Source organism: Mustelus asterias, chromosome 1, assembly GCF_964213995.1.
Source record: "Mustelus asterias chromosome 1, sMusAst1.hap1.1, whole genome shotgun sequence".
NCBI lineage: Eukaryota > Metazoa > Chordata > Chondrichthyes > Carcharhiniformes > Triakidae > Mustelus > Mustelus asterias.
In genome coordinates this window covers 105,536,927-105,555,385 of record NC_135801.1, presented here as the reverse complement: position 1 = coordinate 105,555,385, position 18,459 = coordinate 105,536,927, and the positions used below count along the sequence as shown (strand labels likewise).

Sequence of the window (18,459 nt, the reverse complement as noted above, 5' to 3'; positions counted from 1 at the left end):
CTCACAGCGCCGCCCCCTGGTCTCAGCAGCAGCTCCTGTATCCATTGCCTTTGTGACTCGACTGGTCTGTGGTTTGGACACTTGTTTACTTTGATTTTTTAAATTTTGATTTATTATTGTCACATGTATTAACATACACTGAAAAGTATTGTTTCTTGCGCGCTATACAGACAAAGCATACCGTTCATAGAAAAGGAAAGGAGAGAGTGCAGAATGTAGTGTTACAGTCATAGCTAGGGTGTAGAGAAAGATCAACTTAATATAAGATAAGTCCATTCAAAAGTCTGATGGCAGCAGGGAAGAAGCTGTTGTTGAGTCGTTTGGTACCTGACCTCAGACTTGTATCCTTTTCCCGAGGGAGGAAGGTGAAAGAGAGTATATCCGGGATGCGTGGTGTCCTCGTTTATGCTGGTTACTTTTCCGAGGTAGCGGGAAGTGTAGATAGAGTCAATGGATGGAATGCAATAACCTCTTGTATAATATGTTCAGTTCATTGAATTTTTTAAAAGATAATTTCAGTTAATGTTCTGTAATATTTTACATCGATGCAGAGAGAAGTGAAGAAGCTTGGCTTGGCCTTTCATATCAGGACAGCCAAGGTTTTGCAACCACAAGATTTTATTTTAGAGTTGCAGGCACTTGACATATAGGCAATTAAAAAATGGGAACATGTTGGTACAGTGGCAATGTCACCGGACTAGTAATACAGAAGTCCAGACTCAATACCTGGAGACACGTGTTTAAATACCATTGTGATGACCTCAATGAGACCCATGAGGTAACGCTTTGGAGTATGAGCTCCCTGATTGAAATAATGATTGCCTGCCCAATCACGGAGTCACACCTGTGCATATAATGTTGAATGTCAGGTCTACTGGCATTCTGGGTTCTGACGTTGTACCTGACGCACTCTTAGGAGTGGAGATAATTTTGTAAATAAAGGGAATCTGGTGAAGGGACACCAGCCTTTGAGGAGTTATTTCAGCCACCTGGTAGTTAGTGGAATAATTTTAAAATTGAAACTAGCCTCAGTATTTGTGACCATGAAACTACATCAATTATATAAAAATACCTCTGGTTCACAAATGTTCTTTAAGGAAGGAAATCTGCCAATCTTACCTGTTCTGGACTACATTTGATTCCAGACCCACAGCTATCTGGTTTACTTTAACTGCCTTATGTGGCATATTGGTAGTTGTATGTTTCACCATTTGCTTCCATCATCTGACACTCCCTTCTGCGGCAATTCTGGCCTTTTCCCTGCCAACTCTTCTTTATCACTTTTGTCTTCCTCTTTGATGTTTACTCTTTGCTCACTGCTCTATGACTTTTCTGTGCACATATGGGGTGCTTTGGAAGAGTAAACTGTTTTTCTGTGCTTTTCTTTGTACATTCATTCTCACTTTCCACAACTCTGATTCTTTGTGTCTTCTTTTCTCATTGCAAGTAATCTACTTTCTGTGAGATTAACCCAGAAGCTTAACCAGCCTCCCATCCATTGACTCTGTCTATACTTCTCGCTGCCTCGGCAAAGCAGCCAGCATAATTAAGGACCCCATGCACCTCGGACATTCTCTCTTCCATCTTCTTCCTTCGGGAAAAAGATACAAAAATCTGAGGCCACGTACCAACCAACTCAAGAACAGCTTCTTCCCTGCTGCTGTCAGACCTTTGAATGGACTTACCTTGCATCAAGTTGATCTTTCTCTACGCCCTAGCTATGACTGTAACACTATATTTTGCACTCTCTCGTTTCCTTCTCTATGAACGGTATGTTTTGTCTGTATAACACGCAAGAAAAAATACTTTTCACTGTATGTTAATACATGTGACAGTAATAAATCAAAATCAAAAGTCACAAATGTATGAAGATCCAGTGAAAACTAAGAAACCATGTGAAAATACTTTCCTGAAGTTAAGCCAGGCCTCATTTATACATCTGGACTCAAAATCTGGCACGGGGCAGGCACTGATCTGGAGCATTGTATGCACACAATAGTGGGGAGCCAATATCGCCATTGGCACATAGACGTGCAGGGCCACGGCACATTCAACAGTAATTGCCAAAATATGACCCACATTACTGTAGTATGAGCAGCTGAATTTTATGGGTCTTTGCTGCCAGAATCCAGTCCAACTGATCTAACATAGTAAAAAGAGAAAGTGCTGAAAAAAACTCAACAAGTCTGATAGCTTCTGTGGAGAGACAAAAAAAGTTAACGTTTCAAGTTCAATATGATTTTTTTGGACTGAAGGAGAGAAGGAGGAAGGACAATTATTTTCCACCTTTTGAGTAATGCACTCTTTGTCTCTTTCAAATCTACCCAGTTTATAATAGAATTGATTTACAATCATGACAATGGAATCAGGCTCGGTTTCAGACTCAGAATCAAAACAAGATTGAAAACAAAAGGAAGCCTCTGTAAGAAAGAGGAAGCATCTGAACAATAGCAGCGAGTTGAGAAAAGCAGGAAGGGAGAAAGTGATTGCAAATGCTTTATCACGACTTTGATGAAAGAAGGATGGGATGTTCAATGTTGGAAGAGACTGAACTGGACTATATTATTGCTATATTTGCATGCTTAGATCTAATAAAATGTACATACATATATTATAGAGTACTAAAAGTGTGAAAACCAGAGGTTGTGAAAAATGAAGCCATCTTTTTCATATTGTTGGTTCATTTTTTAAGGGGGAGGTGAGATGATACGATGCCTTTAAGAAATATATTTTTTATCATGTTTCTTGTATGGGGAATGGTTGAATTTAGAGTTTAAATTTAGAATTTCTGTTTTGCAAGGTGCCGATTTGTCCAGGAAAACATTTAAATTAGTAGTTGGGAGCACAAGAAATGTACTCAGTTCAGACATGGAGTGTTTAAGCAGAGCTAATGCATTTGTTTTTACTTGGGTTCCCCCGAAGTTTCAGAGTAGATTTTTGGTTAGGTTGATAGACAGAGATGGAGTCATGTGATTAATGGGGGGAACTAAGCTTGCAGGAAAAGGTTTCAATTTCATTTTATAATACAAGGAGTTGTTGCCTGGACTGCCAGAAGAGGGCTAATGTTCCTAATTCATAAGTTCCTATGTTAAGATAATTAATTTATTGTAGTTAAACTGTGTTGTTAAATAAAATTTGTTTTGATTAAACTGTCCTAGTTTGTTGGTAGAATCACACCTGTGGTGAAACTCTTATCCTCACACTAATGCAAAAATAGAAAATTGTTGGGCTCTTGCCTGACTCCACTATGTACCTTGGGGTTTCTGAACTGGTACCCTAACAAAATAGATATGTGCGTCTAACAATTCCTTTGGAGCTAATTTATTCTTGTCAATACTCAGAAAGTTTTAGGAAATAAATTAACCAAAAGAAGAAATATTTATTTAAAAAGCTGTCACATGAACTGTTTGCATTACTAATGAACTAGCCGGAAAGAGGGTAGGGAATTAGTGCAGTAAGATTGTCAGTTAGTAAACAAAGTGCTCCCAGCAGCCTCAGTAATGAATGGGCGGGAAGTGATATTCTGGAGCGTGTTGTGCGTGATGACGTTTCATGGTGACGCAGGACGTTCCGTTACAAATCTGGCCGGACGGCGCAGTGACTTCCTTTCCTCCATCTTGAGCGAGGTGAGGGGATGCGAAACGGGCAGCTGTGGGGGAATCCGCTTCCATCGGCTCTTTGTCGGCGTTTGCCGGGCCGAGGTTGGCGGTAACGGGCAGCGGGCTTCCTCTGCCCGCGGCTCAGGGTGGTATTGCCGAGGTTTCTGTGGCGGATGCGGGTTAATTTGGAGAGTTTTGTGGCGGGCGGACGAGTAGTCCTGTTTTTCAGGCCCGGAGGTAGTTTTGGTTGCTTATGCCCGAAGCCGGGTGGCAGTCCGTGTTGTTAAAGCGGGCAGAGAGACTGATACTGCGTGAGTGTCAGTCCGACCGCGCCTTGGCTGTGACTAGGAATGCCAGGGTTTATGTGCCGACAGCAAGTGGTCTCGTCCTGATCCGTGTCTCATCACACTAGTGTCTGTGTGGCTTCCACTCTGTGACTCAAAATTGTTTTAATGCATTTGGAGGCTTTGCTTTCCCAAACTTCTAGGGCAATGCTCATCTGCTTTCAGACTCAAAATGTCAACTCACCCAAATGTACAAGCTGCTATTTTACCATTATAGACATTGTGTGGAACCTTCCAGTGGATGCACCACAGGGAATGAAATGTTTTTGAAGTCGTTATTGTCATATTCTAAGGAGTATGCAGCCAATTAGTGTACAACGAAGTGCTAGTGACAGCAAAGACTTTGGTGTTGGTTAGTACAAATCTCCTTGTTATCCCATAGGTTTGACAATATCTGTCTGAAGGTTGTAGGGGTCTGATTCCAGAGAACACCGGCTGTATTATTATTGGCTTCTTTTGAATGAAACAAAGTTTGAGAAAACTGTCAGGTAGATGTAACAGATTATTAAAACAGATTGATCTTTGCTGTATGCAAATTGGCTGCTACATTTCCTACATGGCAACAATGATTTCACTTTCAATTGGCTGTAAAGTATTTTGGAGCCCAATGAAAGGTGCTATATAAACACAAGTCTGTCTTGATTTTATGTCTGAGCCAAAATCAGCATTCTCAGTACTGCACTCCTGTTGGAAACACTAATTAAAATGTTTTGTTAGACGTTTTTCTGTGATGTCCATCACAACTGAGTGCTATTTTGTGGTAGCTGCCGGTTTGCAAGTTTATCTGTAAATGATGGTATTTCCTTGCTGCTTATTGTGTTAAACCAATTTTTTTCTTCTCAGAATGAAGACCATTCTCAGTAACCAGATTGTTGACATTCCTGACAGTGGTATAGTTATCGTCCTCTAATTTTTTAAATCAAGGCTTTATAATCAATTATTGAGTTTTGTGTTGTCACTAACATTGTCCCTTGTTTACAGTTGATGTGACTTTGAAAGGCCGCACTGTCATTGTAAAGGGGCCTCGAGGAACATTGCGCAGGGAATTTAACCACATTAACCTGGAACTCAGCCTTCTTGGCACCAAGAAAAAGAAGGTAAGACATTTGTGTATTTGTTAAAGATTTGGTGAAATTATTGATTGTTTTTGCAAGATTTTGAAACTTTGGTACGTCTACTTCAGTGTTTAGTTTGATTTGTTCGGAATATCTTCTCGCATGAGAAGAGATCTGTTCTTGTGCTTCTGAACATATAATCTATGATGACTTCGGAATGCTGACACTTCAATGTTGGTGAGCCTGATTTTCAGATACGATGTTAAATCTATACCGTGGGTACATAGGAGCAGTTGGTTCTAATGTTCTAGCAAGCAACCATCCATCCACACTCCCATGCAAACAGGTTAGCTAGTCATTCCTCTCATTGCTGTTTGTAGGATCTTGCTGTCTGCAATTTGGCTGCTGTTTTGGCCTTTAAAACATGCACCCACGCAGTAATTAGTCTGAGGGACTCTTCAGGACATAAAGTCCTTTGTTCGTTGAAATCTATTGGACAGTTCCCACTTGTAATTGTTTGAGGGTTCTTCTATAAAGAAAACATTTGTGGTATACCTGAAAACACCTCTAAATCACATGCATTGCAGTCACTACTCTGCAAGCACAACAATAACAAACGGGAAGATTAAGAAGCAAATGTTGGTTAATGAGTTATGCCATGGGTCTTTTGCGTTTTCCACCCATTAACACTGGTTCTTTGTGTCACAATGAAGATAGTGCATAAAACAATATAGCAGTTTCCTCAGTATTACTAGCTTAGATTATGCACTTGTCATTTGAACACACTTTTTTATTCTGAAGTGTGTGCTATCACTGCCAAGTTTCTAGTGTCTTACTTTCTGTAGATGTTTTGCCTTAGCAATAGAATATATTTAAATCAGTTAGAGTGCAAAACCTCTGATCTGTTTTTTAGCTGCTGGCATAGCAACCATCAGGCAGTTTCATGGGCCCTCATTTGCCTTGTATGTTTGGCATCCTATGCTAATGCAATCGGTTACCCTCCTTTTAGATAAAACCACCAAGTATCTTCAGCAGTCAAACAATTTTGAAGCCTTCAGGAGGTGAATAAGCAACATATAGCAAATTGTATTAGTGGAATGGAAAGAGGCAAAACTTGAGTTTTGAGATGCTTTTGGGGAAATACAGAGAAAGTAAAGTGGATGGTGTTGAAAAGTAAGGTGATTTTGGCAAAAATATAACTTGTATCAAAAGTGCAAATGATTTGTTTTATGGATAGAATGTTGCAAGAGATGTTGGAACGAATGAGGTGAAAATAAATCTTAGCTATGAGGAGAGTTTGGGTAAACTGGGGTTGTTATCCCTGGAAAGATGGAGGATGAGGGGCGACCTAATAGAGGTGTATAAAATTATGAAGGGCATAGATTGGGTGAACAGTGGGAAGCTTTTTCCCAGGTTGGAGGTGACGAACACAAGGGGTCACGGGTTCAAGGTGAGGGGGGGCAAGGTTCAACACCGATGTCAGGGGGACGGATTTTACACAGGGTGGTGGGGGCCTGGAATGCACTGCCAAGCAAGGTGATTGAGGCGGACACGCTGGGATAGTTTAAGACTTGTCTAGATAGCCACATGAACAGACTGGGAATAGAGGGATACAAACGAATGGTCTAGTTGGGCACATGAGCGGCGCACGCTTGGAGGTCCGAAGGGCCTGTTGCTGTGCTGTTTTGTTCTTTGAAAGGGTACTTCTGAGCTACCTGATGAATGGGAGGTTGTGGGGAGAGGAGCATAAATGGTTTGGCAAAGGATAATTGACCAAAACTTGCTCTAGGTAGACTGTCTTCTACTCTGACTTTGTTCAGTGCGTATTTGTTTCTAAAGTTTACTTAGTGTAGGCCCACTTGTGACACTGACATTGCAATGAAGTTACTGTGCAAATCCACTAGTTGCCACCGTTCAGGTACACCTGAGGGAGAATTTAGCATGGCCGATGTAACTAACCAGCATGTCTTTCTGACTGGGAGGAAACCGGAGCACCCAGAGAAAACCCTTGCAAACACTGGGAGAACATGTAGACTCCGCATAGGCATTGACCCAAGTTGAGAATTGAACTCCAGTCCCTGGTGCTGAGGCAGCACTGCTAACCACTGTGCCACCATGCTGCCGGGTGGCCAATAAATTAGTGCTGGTCTGACACAAGAACCAAAACTCTGAAATGCTGCTTTGCAATACCTATTTACTGTGGCTCCAGCTCAGTAAGGGTCACAGTTAGACCAGCACTATCTTGCATAATTCTGGTGTCTGAATTGGATGTTTTATTTATATCTATCATTCTAGTTCATGGCCTTTGACAAGTAAGCAGTATTTGTATTGTGTGAAGTTTTCAGCATAGGCTAATTATCTTTCAATATTGCAGACTTATGTAACAGAACTGAATGATTTTAATATCCTGATTTTATTGATCACTTTAAAAGTGAAATTAGGGTGAAGATACAACAATGTTCCTTGTATTTTCAGGAACAGAATTAATTTCGTATATGTATATTTGCACTCCTGGAGACCCATTGTTTTTATTTTTTTTTGGCATTTATTGGTTGGTAATTTTGGGGCACCTAAGATCAATGTCAAGCTAGTTTAATGTGCCAAAGATGATGGACCAATTTTGGACAAGATTCCCGGTGACTTGAATGACCAGTTTTTGCAATGCAAAAATGGTGCTGTTAACTTGTTTTCTGAGGGGAATTATGTGCAACAAAATAACCCCAGTTTAACTCTGGTTGCCAATGCTGTCATTTTGGGATTGACGGGTTGCCAGACTTTTCTGTATTTTAACCTTCCTAGTCGTCTCACATTGCCGTCAGCTCAGGGGTACATTTTCAGTATTTCTCTGAAATCTGCAACTACTGCCATTCCTGAATCTTTTATCTCCATTCTACATCTGTAGGAGTATAGTTAAGATTGTGATTTATAACTAAATTTTATAATTCAATATTTTATAGTATCTGTGGCAGAATATACTGTTACGGCCTTAGTTTTGTAATATTTAATGTGTTAAAAGCAAGTTGATGCCTGGTGTATCTAAAGCCCAGAATGCTGTCACTATCTTGTAAATTAGTTTACAAATTGATCATACTTTCTCAATCCAGCAATAGTGTGAATTTTGATTTTTAACATGTGTTTATGAAACTATTAGTAACATTGTTTTCCCTTTCCAAGCTTCGAGTTGACAAATGGTGGGGTAACAGAAAGGAGTTGGCCACGGTGCGGACAATCTGTAGTCACGTGCAGAACATGATCAAGGGTGTCACCATAGTAAGTAATTTATAAGTAGGTAAACTCGATTGCACAACATATCTTTGAAATTTTATGCCAATTGCTGAAATTGTGTTCTTGCTCGTATACATTTCCGTGGGCACTAGATGTCCTCTAGTACCTTGGCCAGAATTATTATACAAATTCTCATTTGGTCAGTGTCAAGTTTTTGTCCCTATAGGTATATGGTGACTTGTCCCAATCCATCTGCCCCTGTACTATAAGGCTAATGGAAATGGTACTCTTGATTTCTTCCTTTTGCATAAACCAGAGGCTAGCATTGTTTTAAATGTTGCCCAGCTTAACATCAGCCTTGTATCTTCATGTCTGTGTGTATAGATATACTCCATTAACTGAGTCTCCATTGGCCTTCATGATCCTGAAATCTCTCATTCCAGACAAAAAAATGAGACTTAAATAAAAACAGAAAATGCTGAAAATGTCTGGCAGCATCTATGGGGAGAGAAATAGTTAATGTTTCAGGTTGATCCAGTATCTATAGTATATTGCTCCAAGTGTAACTTTAACTTGGAATCTGATGTGGCAGAATTTCCTAAACCTCCCCAAATTTGGAGCAGCATTGATGTCATAGCTAAAAGGTTTTTCAAAAAAAATCAAATGATCCATTTTAAATTCTGATGAGCGAATAGTTTGAGGTAAGTCATTTCAACAGTATTGGGCTAAATGTCTAAAGCATGTCTTGACTCTTTTTTCTGTTTTCCAAACCTAGGGTTTCCGTTACAAGATGAGATCAGTGTATGCTCATTTCCCCATTAACGTGGTTGTTCAGGAAACAGGATCTCTGGTAGAAATCCGTAACTTCCTGGGAGAAAAGTATATTCGTAGAGTTCGAATGAAGCCAGGTGAGTGAAGAGAGCATTAATTTCTGCAAACATTTTTATGGAGAAAGGTAACCTTTGTAACCCCTCCCTGTTCCTTTCTTTTTGAATCAGGTGTTTCATGTATAGTTTCCCAGGCCCAGAAAGATGAGCTTGTCCTTGAAGGAAACGACATTGAACTCGTGTCAAACTCTGGTTAGTATTCTACAGTCAACTTGGGCTGCCAGACCATTGAAATACATGGAAGATAGTGACATGGAAGTATATTGGTGACTGACTCCTCTTCAATCTTGCTAGTTAGTTTATAAAAAGAGGGATACGTCATAACTTTTCATGGATGCAGGTGGTCTGTCGCTGTGAGCATTTGTATAGTGAAAAGGAATACTTGAAGTAAAAGCTTACTCATTATATTTTGCCTCTATTTTATAAATTGCCTCTGTGCTATCTGTATGGCCCGCCCCTTCATGATCTCAGCCCTACTTTTTTCCTCCATGTCAGTTCAAATGTTTTTATAAACTTGGTTAACTTGTCTTCATTTTTAAAATCACCTATTGAACCATAATTGTTTTCCTAACCAGCGCAATTTCTGTGGTCTTTATAAAAAATCTTGGCACAATTACTTTGCTTGACTAAGGTGGTTGGCAGCACATATGGGTTCTAAAATGATTCTTATCAGTGCATGGTTCAATGTCCTCATCTTTCTGTTAACATCTATAGCAATGTGGGTGATTCTTAACTGCCCTCCAAAATGGCTCAGCAAAAAGCCCCGTTCCAGCATAAAATGCTGGCTATGGCCATGACGCCTCAACCCATGAAAATTTTTTAAAACTGAGAGCTTGATGGCTTTGGGAGATCTCTTCACTGATGGATCTTCTGCTTTATTTCCTAATTTTCTATTCTGTTTTGTAATTGAGTGTAACTCCCTTGAGTTATGCTGACTGCTGTGCTTTTCTACCTATTTCCCCAAAAGGTCTCATTTTAATTTTCCTCAATGTGTTTAAATTTCAATTTGCTTCCTCAAATGGTAGCTGTATTGATGTATTCCCTCAGCTCCAGAAGCAAGTGGAAAAATGGTTACTTGATGAATCAATAACTTCTATTCCTACCTTTCAGGTAACTTGTAGACATGGAACCAATGGGTATAAGTACGGTGCTTCCCCTTTATGCAGATGAAGGCAAAATTTGTGAAGACTGCTGATGCAGCAAATTGTTTCATCAATGAAATGTCCTGAGTTTTGACTGCCTGTAAAATTAGTTGTCTCCTTTAATCATGATTCGAGGTGAAGCCCAATGAGCAGATCAGTTGCTCTGTCTTCTGGTCTAGTCCAAAGGCTAGCCTTTAGCTGCTTCAGGAATTTACTCATGTTTTCAAATAACTTTGATTAGAATCAATTTTCTTTCTCAAATTTTTCAGTTTTCTTTATTAGTACACCAATCTTCAGGTTAATAATTAAGATTGGATGATTCTCTGGGGAAATACTGAAGAACTTCAGCCCTCGAGTGTTTAATGCAAATTTGATACATCCTCAAGGATATTAATGATGTATAATCTGCATTCCCCAGAGAAGCATCTGATATCCTAGTTCTCCTATTCTCTTCCCATGTTGTTTACCAGCTCATTTGAATAGTCTTGCACCTGATGTAGTTTCTTGACCATACCGTAACTTTTTTAAAACCTGCTTTGGTTTCTCCATCCTTTGCATTAGAAAGCACTTCCTACTTTGTGTACTTAGCCTGTCATGGCACATTTATGTTGATAGATATGGCAGTGATGTAAATTGCTCACTGGCTTCTGTTTTGTTGTTTTGCTTCCCCATTCCATCACCAAGCCTTATAGATGATGCTGGAAGTTGAAATCTTGATGTGGTGATTCAAAACTTAAACCAATACAGTATTGCTCATCCCCTCTCTTTAACGCTAGTTTTCCTGGGTATCCTGTTGTCAAAATTGTGAAATCCTAAACTGATTTTAATTTTGCTTTCTTGACTTGATTTTTAAAGCCGCTTATTTTGGCTTAACTCTTGAGTTGCCATTGACTACCTAATGTTTCTAATTGGCAACTTAAGGGTTACTTGCAACTGCAGTATATTTGTGCTGTCTTTAGATTCCCTTTTCAGCTCCTGTTTGCATGATGCATCTTTTGGGTTAATTTTCCTGCATGGGTTATTTATCTTCTAGCTGCCCTGATTCAACAGGCAACAACAGTCAAAAACAAGGATATCCGAAAATTCTTGGATGGTATTTACGTCTCTGAGAAGGGTGCAGTTGTTGACACCTCAGCATAGACATAATGGATTAAAGGTTAGAAGTGCCTTGTGTCTTCTCCACTAGAGCAGACATGTGCAGGGTTATGTGAAGAGGAAGCATCCTCTTCAGAACATGTGGCAAATAAGTTTTTAATTATAAATCTAATGACAAAGCTTTAGAGTTCAATAAAAAGCAAGGTGATGCAAGAGTATGAATAGTGGAACAAACAGTTCCTTAATTTTTGACATCACAAAAGTCGACCGTTAATTGTGAAATGATCAGGTAGTACAGGTTCCAACATAGTCTTGAAATTTGGTGTCTGAGTTTTCACATAATACTCCCTTGTCTTGCTTAATCAATCTATAAGCTGAAAGGTTCTGTTTTCCAGATCATGCAATCCTTCTGAGCAAAGTGGAAAATAGATTCTTACAAAACCTTTTGAGAATCTTGATGTGGGAATTTATCAGTAAAATAGCTAGTATGATTTATGAATTTGGTGACTCTAAGAAGAAATGCCATTAATGGTCATGGGTGGAAATTAAACATTTGTTTACTCCACAAATTTAACCATATAAATGTAGTAATATTAGGTGGGTAATTTTCTAGCTGTAGAATGCAAGTGCTTTTTTCTGTTCAAAAACTATTAGTTTTGTGCTACTTAATAGAAATGTATTAACTGCTTTTTCCTTCTGAATTTTGATTAAATATTCACTTTTTCAAGGCAATAGAGAATGTTGTAAAAATGTTGAAGCTTCAGCATCACCTTGCTGTTTTACTGAGCTTAGATATTTCTAACTTGTAGTTTGTCTTCTCTTTAGCTGCTCTCATTCAACAAGCAACAACAGTGAAAAAAAAGGATATTCGTAAATTCCTGGATGGCATCTATGTGAGCGAAAAGACCACTGTGATTCCACAGTTCTCTGAATAGCTGCTCTCAGATAGAAACCATTAATAAATTTTATGGACTGAAAAGAGTCTTGTCATTTTATTTCCTTGGTCTGTAGCTGCTTTTTGGATTTTAAATGTTTGAACGGCATTCCATTAATACCGATTGAATGATTTGTCTTTGACTGTGGAGTGCAGCCAAAAACAAGTCCACAACACCATGTATGGCTCTGTTGTGCAGGAGGAAGATTGGGAGATCCTGCAGCTGCTAATACATGATGCCATGTTGCTTCCTTGGTGTAAAGGTCAAGGATCTCACTGAGCAGCTGCAAAGCCCTCTGACATGGGGAGGTGAACAGCCAGAGACTGCCCATATCTGTGCCAAAGATAACATTTTGGGGCATTAGGAAGAAGACTAACAAGCAGTACCTGCAAAGGTAGTAACCTTTTGATTACACTTGGTACCACATAATGATGAGTATAGGAAGTTGGGTAGAGAAGCTGAAAAGCAGGACTTTAGAGTTGGACATTAGGAATAGTTCTGGGGAGGTAAGACCAATGTCCTTGTGTGGTAATTTGCTAATGCTGCTGCTTTAAACTAGGCTTGTATCCTTTTAATGTGATTTCAATTTTTTCAAAGGGGCTGTTGAACAAATTTTGGAATGATCATTCAAAGTTGATGCTATAAAGTCAAAGCATTAAATTTTTAAGTGTACGCACATGGTTGGGATGGTTTCCCCCTGGCAGGCAGTCTCTGTTTAAAAAGTGGGAATGCTGCAGCAAGCAAAGTCGGAGCTCTCGGGTGCAGTAGAAAAAGGATGCAAATGAAATGTCAGCTTGATACAAGTGAAAACCAGGCTGAATAGAGAAATCTATTTTATTTATATATATATATATATATATACATATATTCTGTAATAAAGGGAAAGTGAGAAAGGAAATATGTATGAGAAGAGACTGACAGCTAACATAAGAGAATCCAAAAGACCTGCACAGGCGTACAACTCAGTAAGAGGAGTGGTCGGGTCAATTAGGGACTGAAAAGGTTTGCATGTGGAGGCAGAGGGCATTACTGAGATGCTGTTTTTCAAAGAACTGATGCTTCCAAAGTCATGGTGAAAGAGGATGCAATTAAGACATTGAAAGGACTTAAAATTAAGAGGATGTTGTACTGTACTTGTCAGTCACCAGGGTCAGATTGGATTTATTTGAGGATACTGAAAAGGGAGGATTGTGGTAGCACTGGCTATAATTTTTCAATGCCCACTCCTGAAGGAAGGGCATTCTTTCCATTTGAAGGTGTGTATTGAAAGGTTAATTAGATTGTTCCTGGGATGAGGGGATTGTACTAGAGGAATGTGAGGATGAGTTCTATATTCTCAGGAGTTAAGTGATCGAATTAAAACATAAAATTCCTAAGGTTTGAAGGAATAGATGCTGAGAAAATGTTTCTCTGGCTGGTGAATTTAGAACACAAGGTCAAGATTCAGAATATGGGGTCAGCCATTTAAGACGTGAGCTGAGTTTTTAACTCAAAAGGATGGTGAATCTTTGAAATTCCAGGGAGTTGTGAATGCTCAGTTGAGTGTATTTAAAATGGGTTAATAGATTTTGGGGTAATTAAGGGACATGGGGATAATGTGATTGATGGTGAAAATCTTGTTGACTGACAGCAGTCTTGAAAGGCTAAATGTCCTATTTGTTTTAGATAAGCAGTTCAAAACTGGGCATCCAGGAAGCAATGTGGGCCATTAGTTACAGCAGCAACCTCCTCAGTCCTCCATTGCCATTAAACCTGATCAACCCTGGTTTGAGAGAGCATGCCAGGAGCAGTATAAGGCATACGTCAAAATAAAATGCCAATTGGGAATTAGTGGAAACAGCATGTTCTGCAATTTAGTAAATAGGTCCAAGTTTTGCCCTCCTACCAGTTCACATCCCAACTAGTGATGAGCAGCTAAGCAACTAGCAGGAGTGCTTAAAAACCATTGCTCCAAAAATGGCTGTACCTTGAGGAAAAACTGCTCTTGTACAACACTAGCACCTAAGTGATGTTTTGAAAAATTGTCTAGGGATCCAGGATAGGCCATTTAGAATTAAGATGAGCTATTCACCTATAGAATTTTCTGCCACAGAAGGCTGTGTGGCAGTCAAGTCACTGAAATAGGTAGATTCCTAGACGCTAAAAGTGTTCAGGGATATGATGTTAAGGTAGGGTATCAACTATGATATTGAATGGTGAAACAGGCTCAATGATCTACACCTCTTTTCTATGTTTCTAAATCATAAGCAGGACAAATCTGGGCCATTGCCACTTCCATCAACCTACTCCAAGTCATCTGCAATATGATGGAACGGGCAAACAGCAATGCTATCAAGCTGCACTTGCCCAACAGCTTGCTCAGTAATGCTTATTTTGACTTCTAGCGCTACTTGCTTTGGACTTCATTGTAATCCTGGTCCAAAAATGCATAAAAGAGGTAAATTCAAAAGGTGTGAGACTGACTGCCTTTGGCACCCAGACAGCAATTATGGCACCAAGAAGCTCCAGTAAAACTGAAGTCAACACTCCTATGTATTGTGTCATACCTGCACAAAGAAATAGCATTGTGATTGGATAGCCCTGGATCATCACTTCAGAAGTTCCTTGGATGCATCCTAGGCCCAACTATTTTCGGCTACTTCTAGTTGACAAGGGCCACTCTGGGTGGACACTCAAATGTTCACATCCTTGGAAGAAGTAAAATAAAATAAACTTTTTTTTGAGAGAGAGAAGGTATAAGAAATTGCTGTATTGTGAATCATAGACATGTTATGGTGCAGGAGGCCATTGGGCCCATCCTGTCTGCACTGGTTCACCAAATGAGTATCATGACTTAGTGCAATTCTGACTTTTTCCCATAATTCTGCCCATTGATTCTAATGCGATCTTGAATGTTCGATTGAACCTGCTTCCAACACACTTCCAGGCAGTGCACTTCCAGACCCCAACTACTCTGTGAAAATGTTTTTTTTTTAGTGTCCTTTTTAAAAAAATACTTTTGCAATTCAATCAAATCAAGTCCAATTCAGAGTCAACAAGTTGAGACATTTCCGATCCAAGCTGACAAGACAGGGCCTTCACACCTGTCTTGGGCCTGATCTACATGAGCCAAGCTGATTGGAGGAGGGGGAGGTTTCCTCCTCCAAGGCTTGATCTCATTTGCATCTTAGCCAAAAGGATGCTTTTAAAAATTGCTTCATATGAATATGAAGCTTAAATGCAACCCAATGACCTCGACCAAGTGCAGCATCCAATCCATACAACACTTGATCTTAGGCAAAAGACCAAGCCCTTCATGAGCAGTAAGAATGTAAATCTAATGTGTTTTCTTTGTAATTTAAAAAAAAATGTTTTTCGTGTCTATAGGTTCTGTAGGAGGTCTTGTGGTGCAATGGGTAGCATCCCTGCCTCTGAGCCAGAAGCTCTGGGTTCGAGTCCCACCCCACGATTTGATGGCCAAGTTCGTAACACAGCTAAAGAAGTTGAGTGTCAACTTGGGCCTCAGCACCTCCCTCTGTGACTGGATCCTGAACTTCCCTAACTCACAGACCACAATCTAATTTGATTTATTATTGTCACATGTATTAACATACAGTGAAAAGTATTGTTTCTTGCGCGCTATACAGACAAAACAGAGAAGGAAACAAGAGAGTGCAGAATGTAGTGTTCACCGTCATAGCTAGGGTGTAGAGAAAGATCAACTTAATGCAAGGCAAGTCCATTCAAAAGTCTGACAGCAGCAGGGAAGAAGCTATTCTTGAGTGTGTTGGTACGTGACCTCAGACTTCTTGTATCTTTTTCCTGACGGAAGAAGGTGGAAGAGAGAATGTCCGGGGTGTGTGGGGTCCTTAATTATGCTGGCTGCTTTGCTGAGGCAGCGGGAAGTGTAGACCGAGTCAATGGATGGGAGGCTGATTTGCATGATGGATTGGGCTATATTCACAACCTTTTGTAGTTTCTTGTGGTCTTGGGCAGAGCAGGAGTCATACCAAGCTGTGATACAACCAGAAAGAATGCTTTCTATGGTGTATCTGTAAACGTTGGTGAGAGTCATAGCTGACATGCCAAATTTCCAAAGTCTTCTGAGAAAGTAGTGGGCTTTCTTAACTATAGTGTTGGCATGGGGGGACCAGGACAAGTTGTTGTTGATCTATACATCTAAAAACGTGAAGCTCTCAACCCTTTCTACTTCGTCCCTATTGATGTAGACAGGGGCATGTTCTCCTTTATGCTTCTTGAAGTCGATGACAATCTCCTTCATTTTGCTGACATTGAGGGAGAGATTATTGTTGCCACATCAGTTCACCTGATTCTCTATCTCATTCCTGTACTCTGCACAGATCCTTACTTGAGAGTACAATCAGTAAGGATAGGCAACAACACCACCTCCACAATCATCCTCAACACCGGTCCCTCACAAGGCTGTGTTCTCAGCCCCCAACTCCTTATACATCTATGCCTGTGGCCAAATTCCTCTCCAATTCAATTTTCAAGTTTGCTGACAACACCACTGTAGTGAATTGGATTTCAAACAATGATGAGACAGGGTACAGGAATGAGATAGAGAATCTGGTGAACTGGTGCGGCAACAATAATCTCCCTCAATGTCAACAAAACGAAGGAGATTGTCATCAACTTCAGGAAGCGTAAAGGAGAACATGTCCCTGTCTACATCAACGGAAATGAAGTAGAAAGGGTCGAGAGCTTCAAGTTTTTAGGTGTCCCGATCACCAACAATCTGTTCTGGTCCCCCCCCATGCCGACACTATAGTTAAGAAAGCCCACCAATGCCTCTACTTTCTCAGAAGACTAAGGAAATTTGGCATGACACATACAACTCTCTCCAAATTTTACAGATGCACCATAGAAAGCATTCTTTCTGGTTGTATCACAGCTTGGTATGGGTCCTGCTGTGCCCAAGACTGCAAGGAACTACAAACAGTTGTAAATGTAGCCCGATCCATCACGCAAACCAGCCTCCCATCCATTGACTCTGTCTACACTTCCTGCTGCCCCGGCAAAGCAGCCAGCATAATTAAGGACCCCACACACTCCGGACATTCTCTCTTCCAACTTCTTCTGTCGGGAGAAAGATACAGAAGTATGAGGTCATGTACCAACCGACTCAAGAACAACTTCTTCCCTGCTGCTGTCAGACTTTTGAATGGACCTACCTTGCATTAAGTTGGTCTTTCTTTACACCCTAGCTATGATTGTAACACTACATTCTCTCGTTTCCTTCTCTGAACCGAATATAGCGCGCAAGAAACAATACTTTTCACTATGTTAATATATGTGACAATAATAAATCAAATTCAAAAGGTGATTCCTCCACTCCCTCAGTATTCCACTGGAATGTCTGCCTTGATTTTGTGCTCAGGTCCTAGAATGGGATTTAAACCCACTACCTTTAGAGTTAGAGGCAAGAGTGCTACCAACTGAGTCACTGCTGACACAGAGGGGAGAAAATACATAGGAACAGAAAGAAATCAGTCAAACATGACAACAACCAATGCTGCAAAGGATATTTACATATTTTATGACACCATAAATTGCCATTGTAATTTGGGGGAATTTTCAAGAAGGTATGTAAACTTTGTTTTGCAAATATGAAATACATTAAGATACAGATGTTACCAAACAGGAATAAGGGTGAATCGCAGTCTTCTACTGAGTCTAATTTAAATTCCAATAAAAATAGATCAGGACAAGGCACCTGCTTGTCAGACTTTGGTCTGTGTCCACACTTCAAAGTTCAGGAATAAACTGGGAGTTTGTTTCGTGCACCCCACATCATTGTGCTATTTACAAATCTGTTTGTGGGACAAGCAGCAGGGTCGCCTTGAAGTACTTTGACATCCATTCACACAGAGTCCCAGAGGGATGCACGAGGTAGGTGTTTGCGTGAGGAACTCAGATCAGTCTGTGGTCCTCCCCTTCCTCATTCCTGTGTGGCTGTTTCATAATAACCACAAACATCCTGTAGCCTCACCTTAACTGAGCCCTTTGTTCACTAAATCTTCAGATTTATCAGAAAATCTGACTTGTGTTTGTGCTTGGTATGGCTCCTGCTCTGCCCAAGACCGCAAGGAACTACAAAAGGTCGTGAATGTAGTCCAATCCATCATGCAAACCAGCCTTCCTTCCATTGACTCTGTCTACATTTCCTGCTGCCTT

General features: G+C 40.2%; 1 protein-coding gene across 7 annotated transcripts; it reads left to right on the top strand.

Moving 5' to 3' along the window:
* The first annotated feature begins 23 nt into the window (after positions 1-23).
* Positions 24-12,326, top strand: rpl9 (ribosomal protein L9). 7 transcript variants are annotated; one of them, XM_078216277.1, is made up of 8 exons: positions 24-64; positions 4,787-4,833; positions 4,925-5,040; positions 8,173-8,268; positions 8,999-9,131; positions 9,222-9,302; positions 11,286-11,408; positions 12,173-12,326. In XM_078216277.1, the coding sequence occupies exons 2-7, from the start codon at positions 4,788-4,790 to the stop codon at positions 11,390-11,392; spliced, it is 579 nt and encodes a 192-aa protein (XP_078072403.1). In that variant the 5' UTR covers positions 24-64; position 4,787; the 3' UTR covers positions 11,393-11,408; positions 12,173-12,326. The 7 variants fall into 7 exon arrangements, with proteins under 7 accessions (XP_078072403.1, XP_078072370.1, XP_078072348.1 ...); XM_078216244.1 differs by lacking the exon at positions 24-64 and adding an exon at positions 3,545-3,626; XM_078216254.1 differs by lacking the exon at positions 24-64 and adding an exon at positions 3,620-3,836.
* The last annotated feature ends 6,133 nt before the right edge of the window (positions 12,327-18,459 follow it).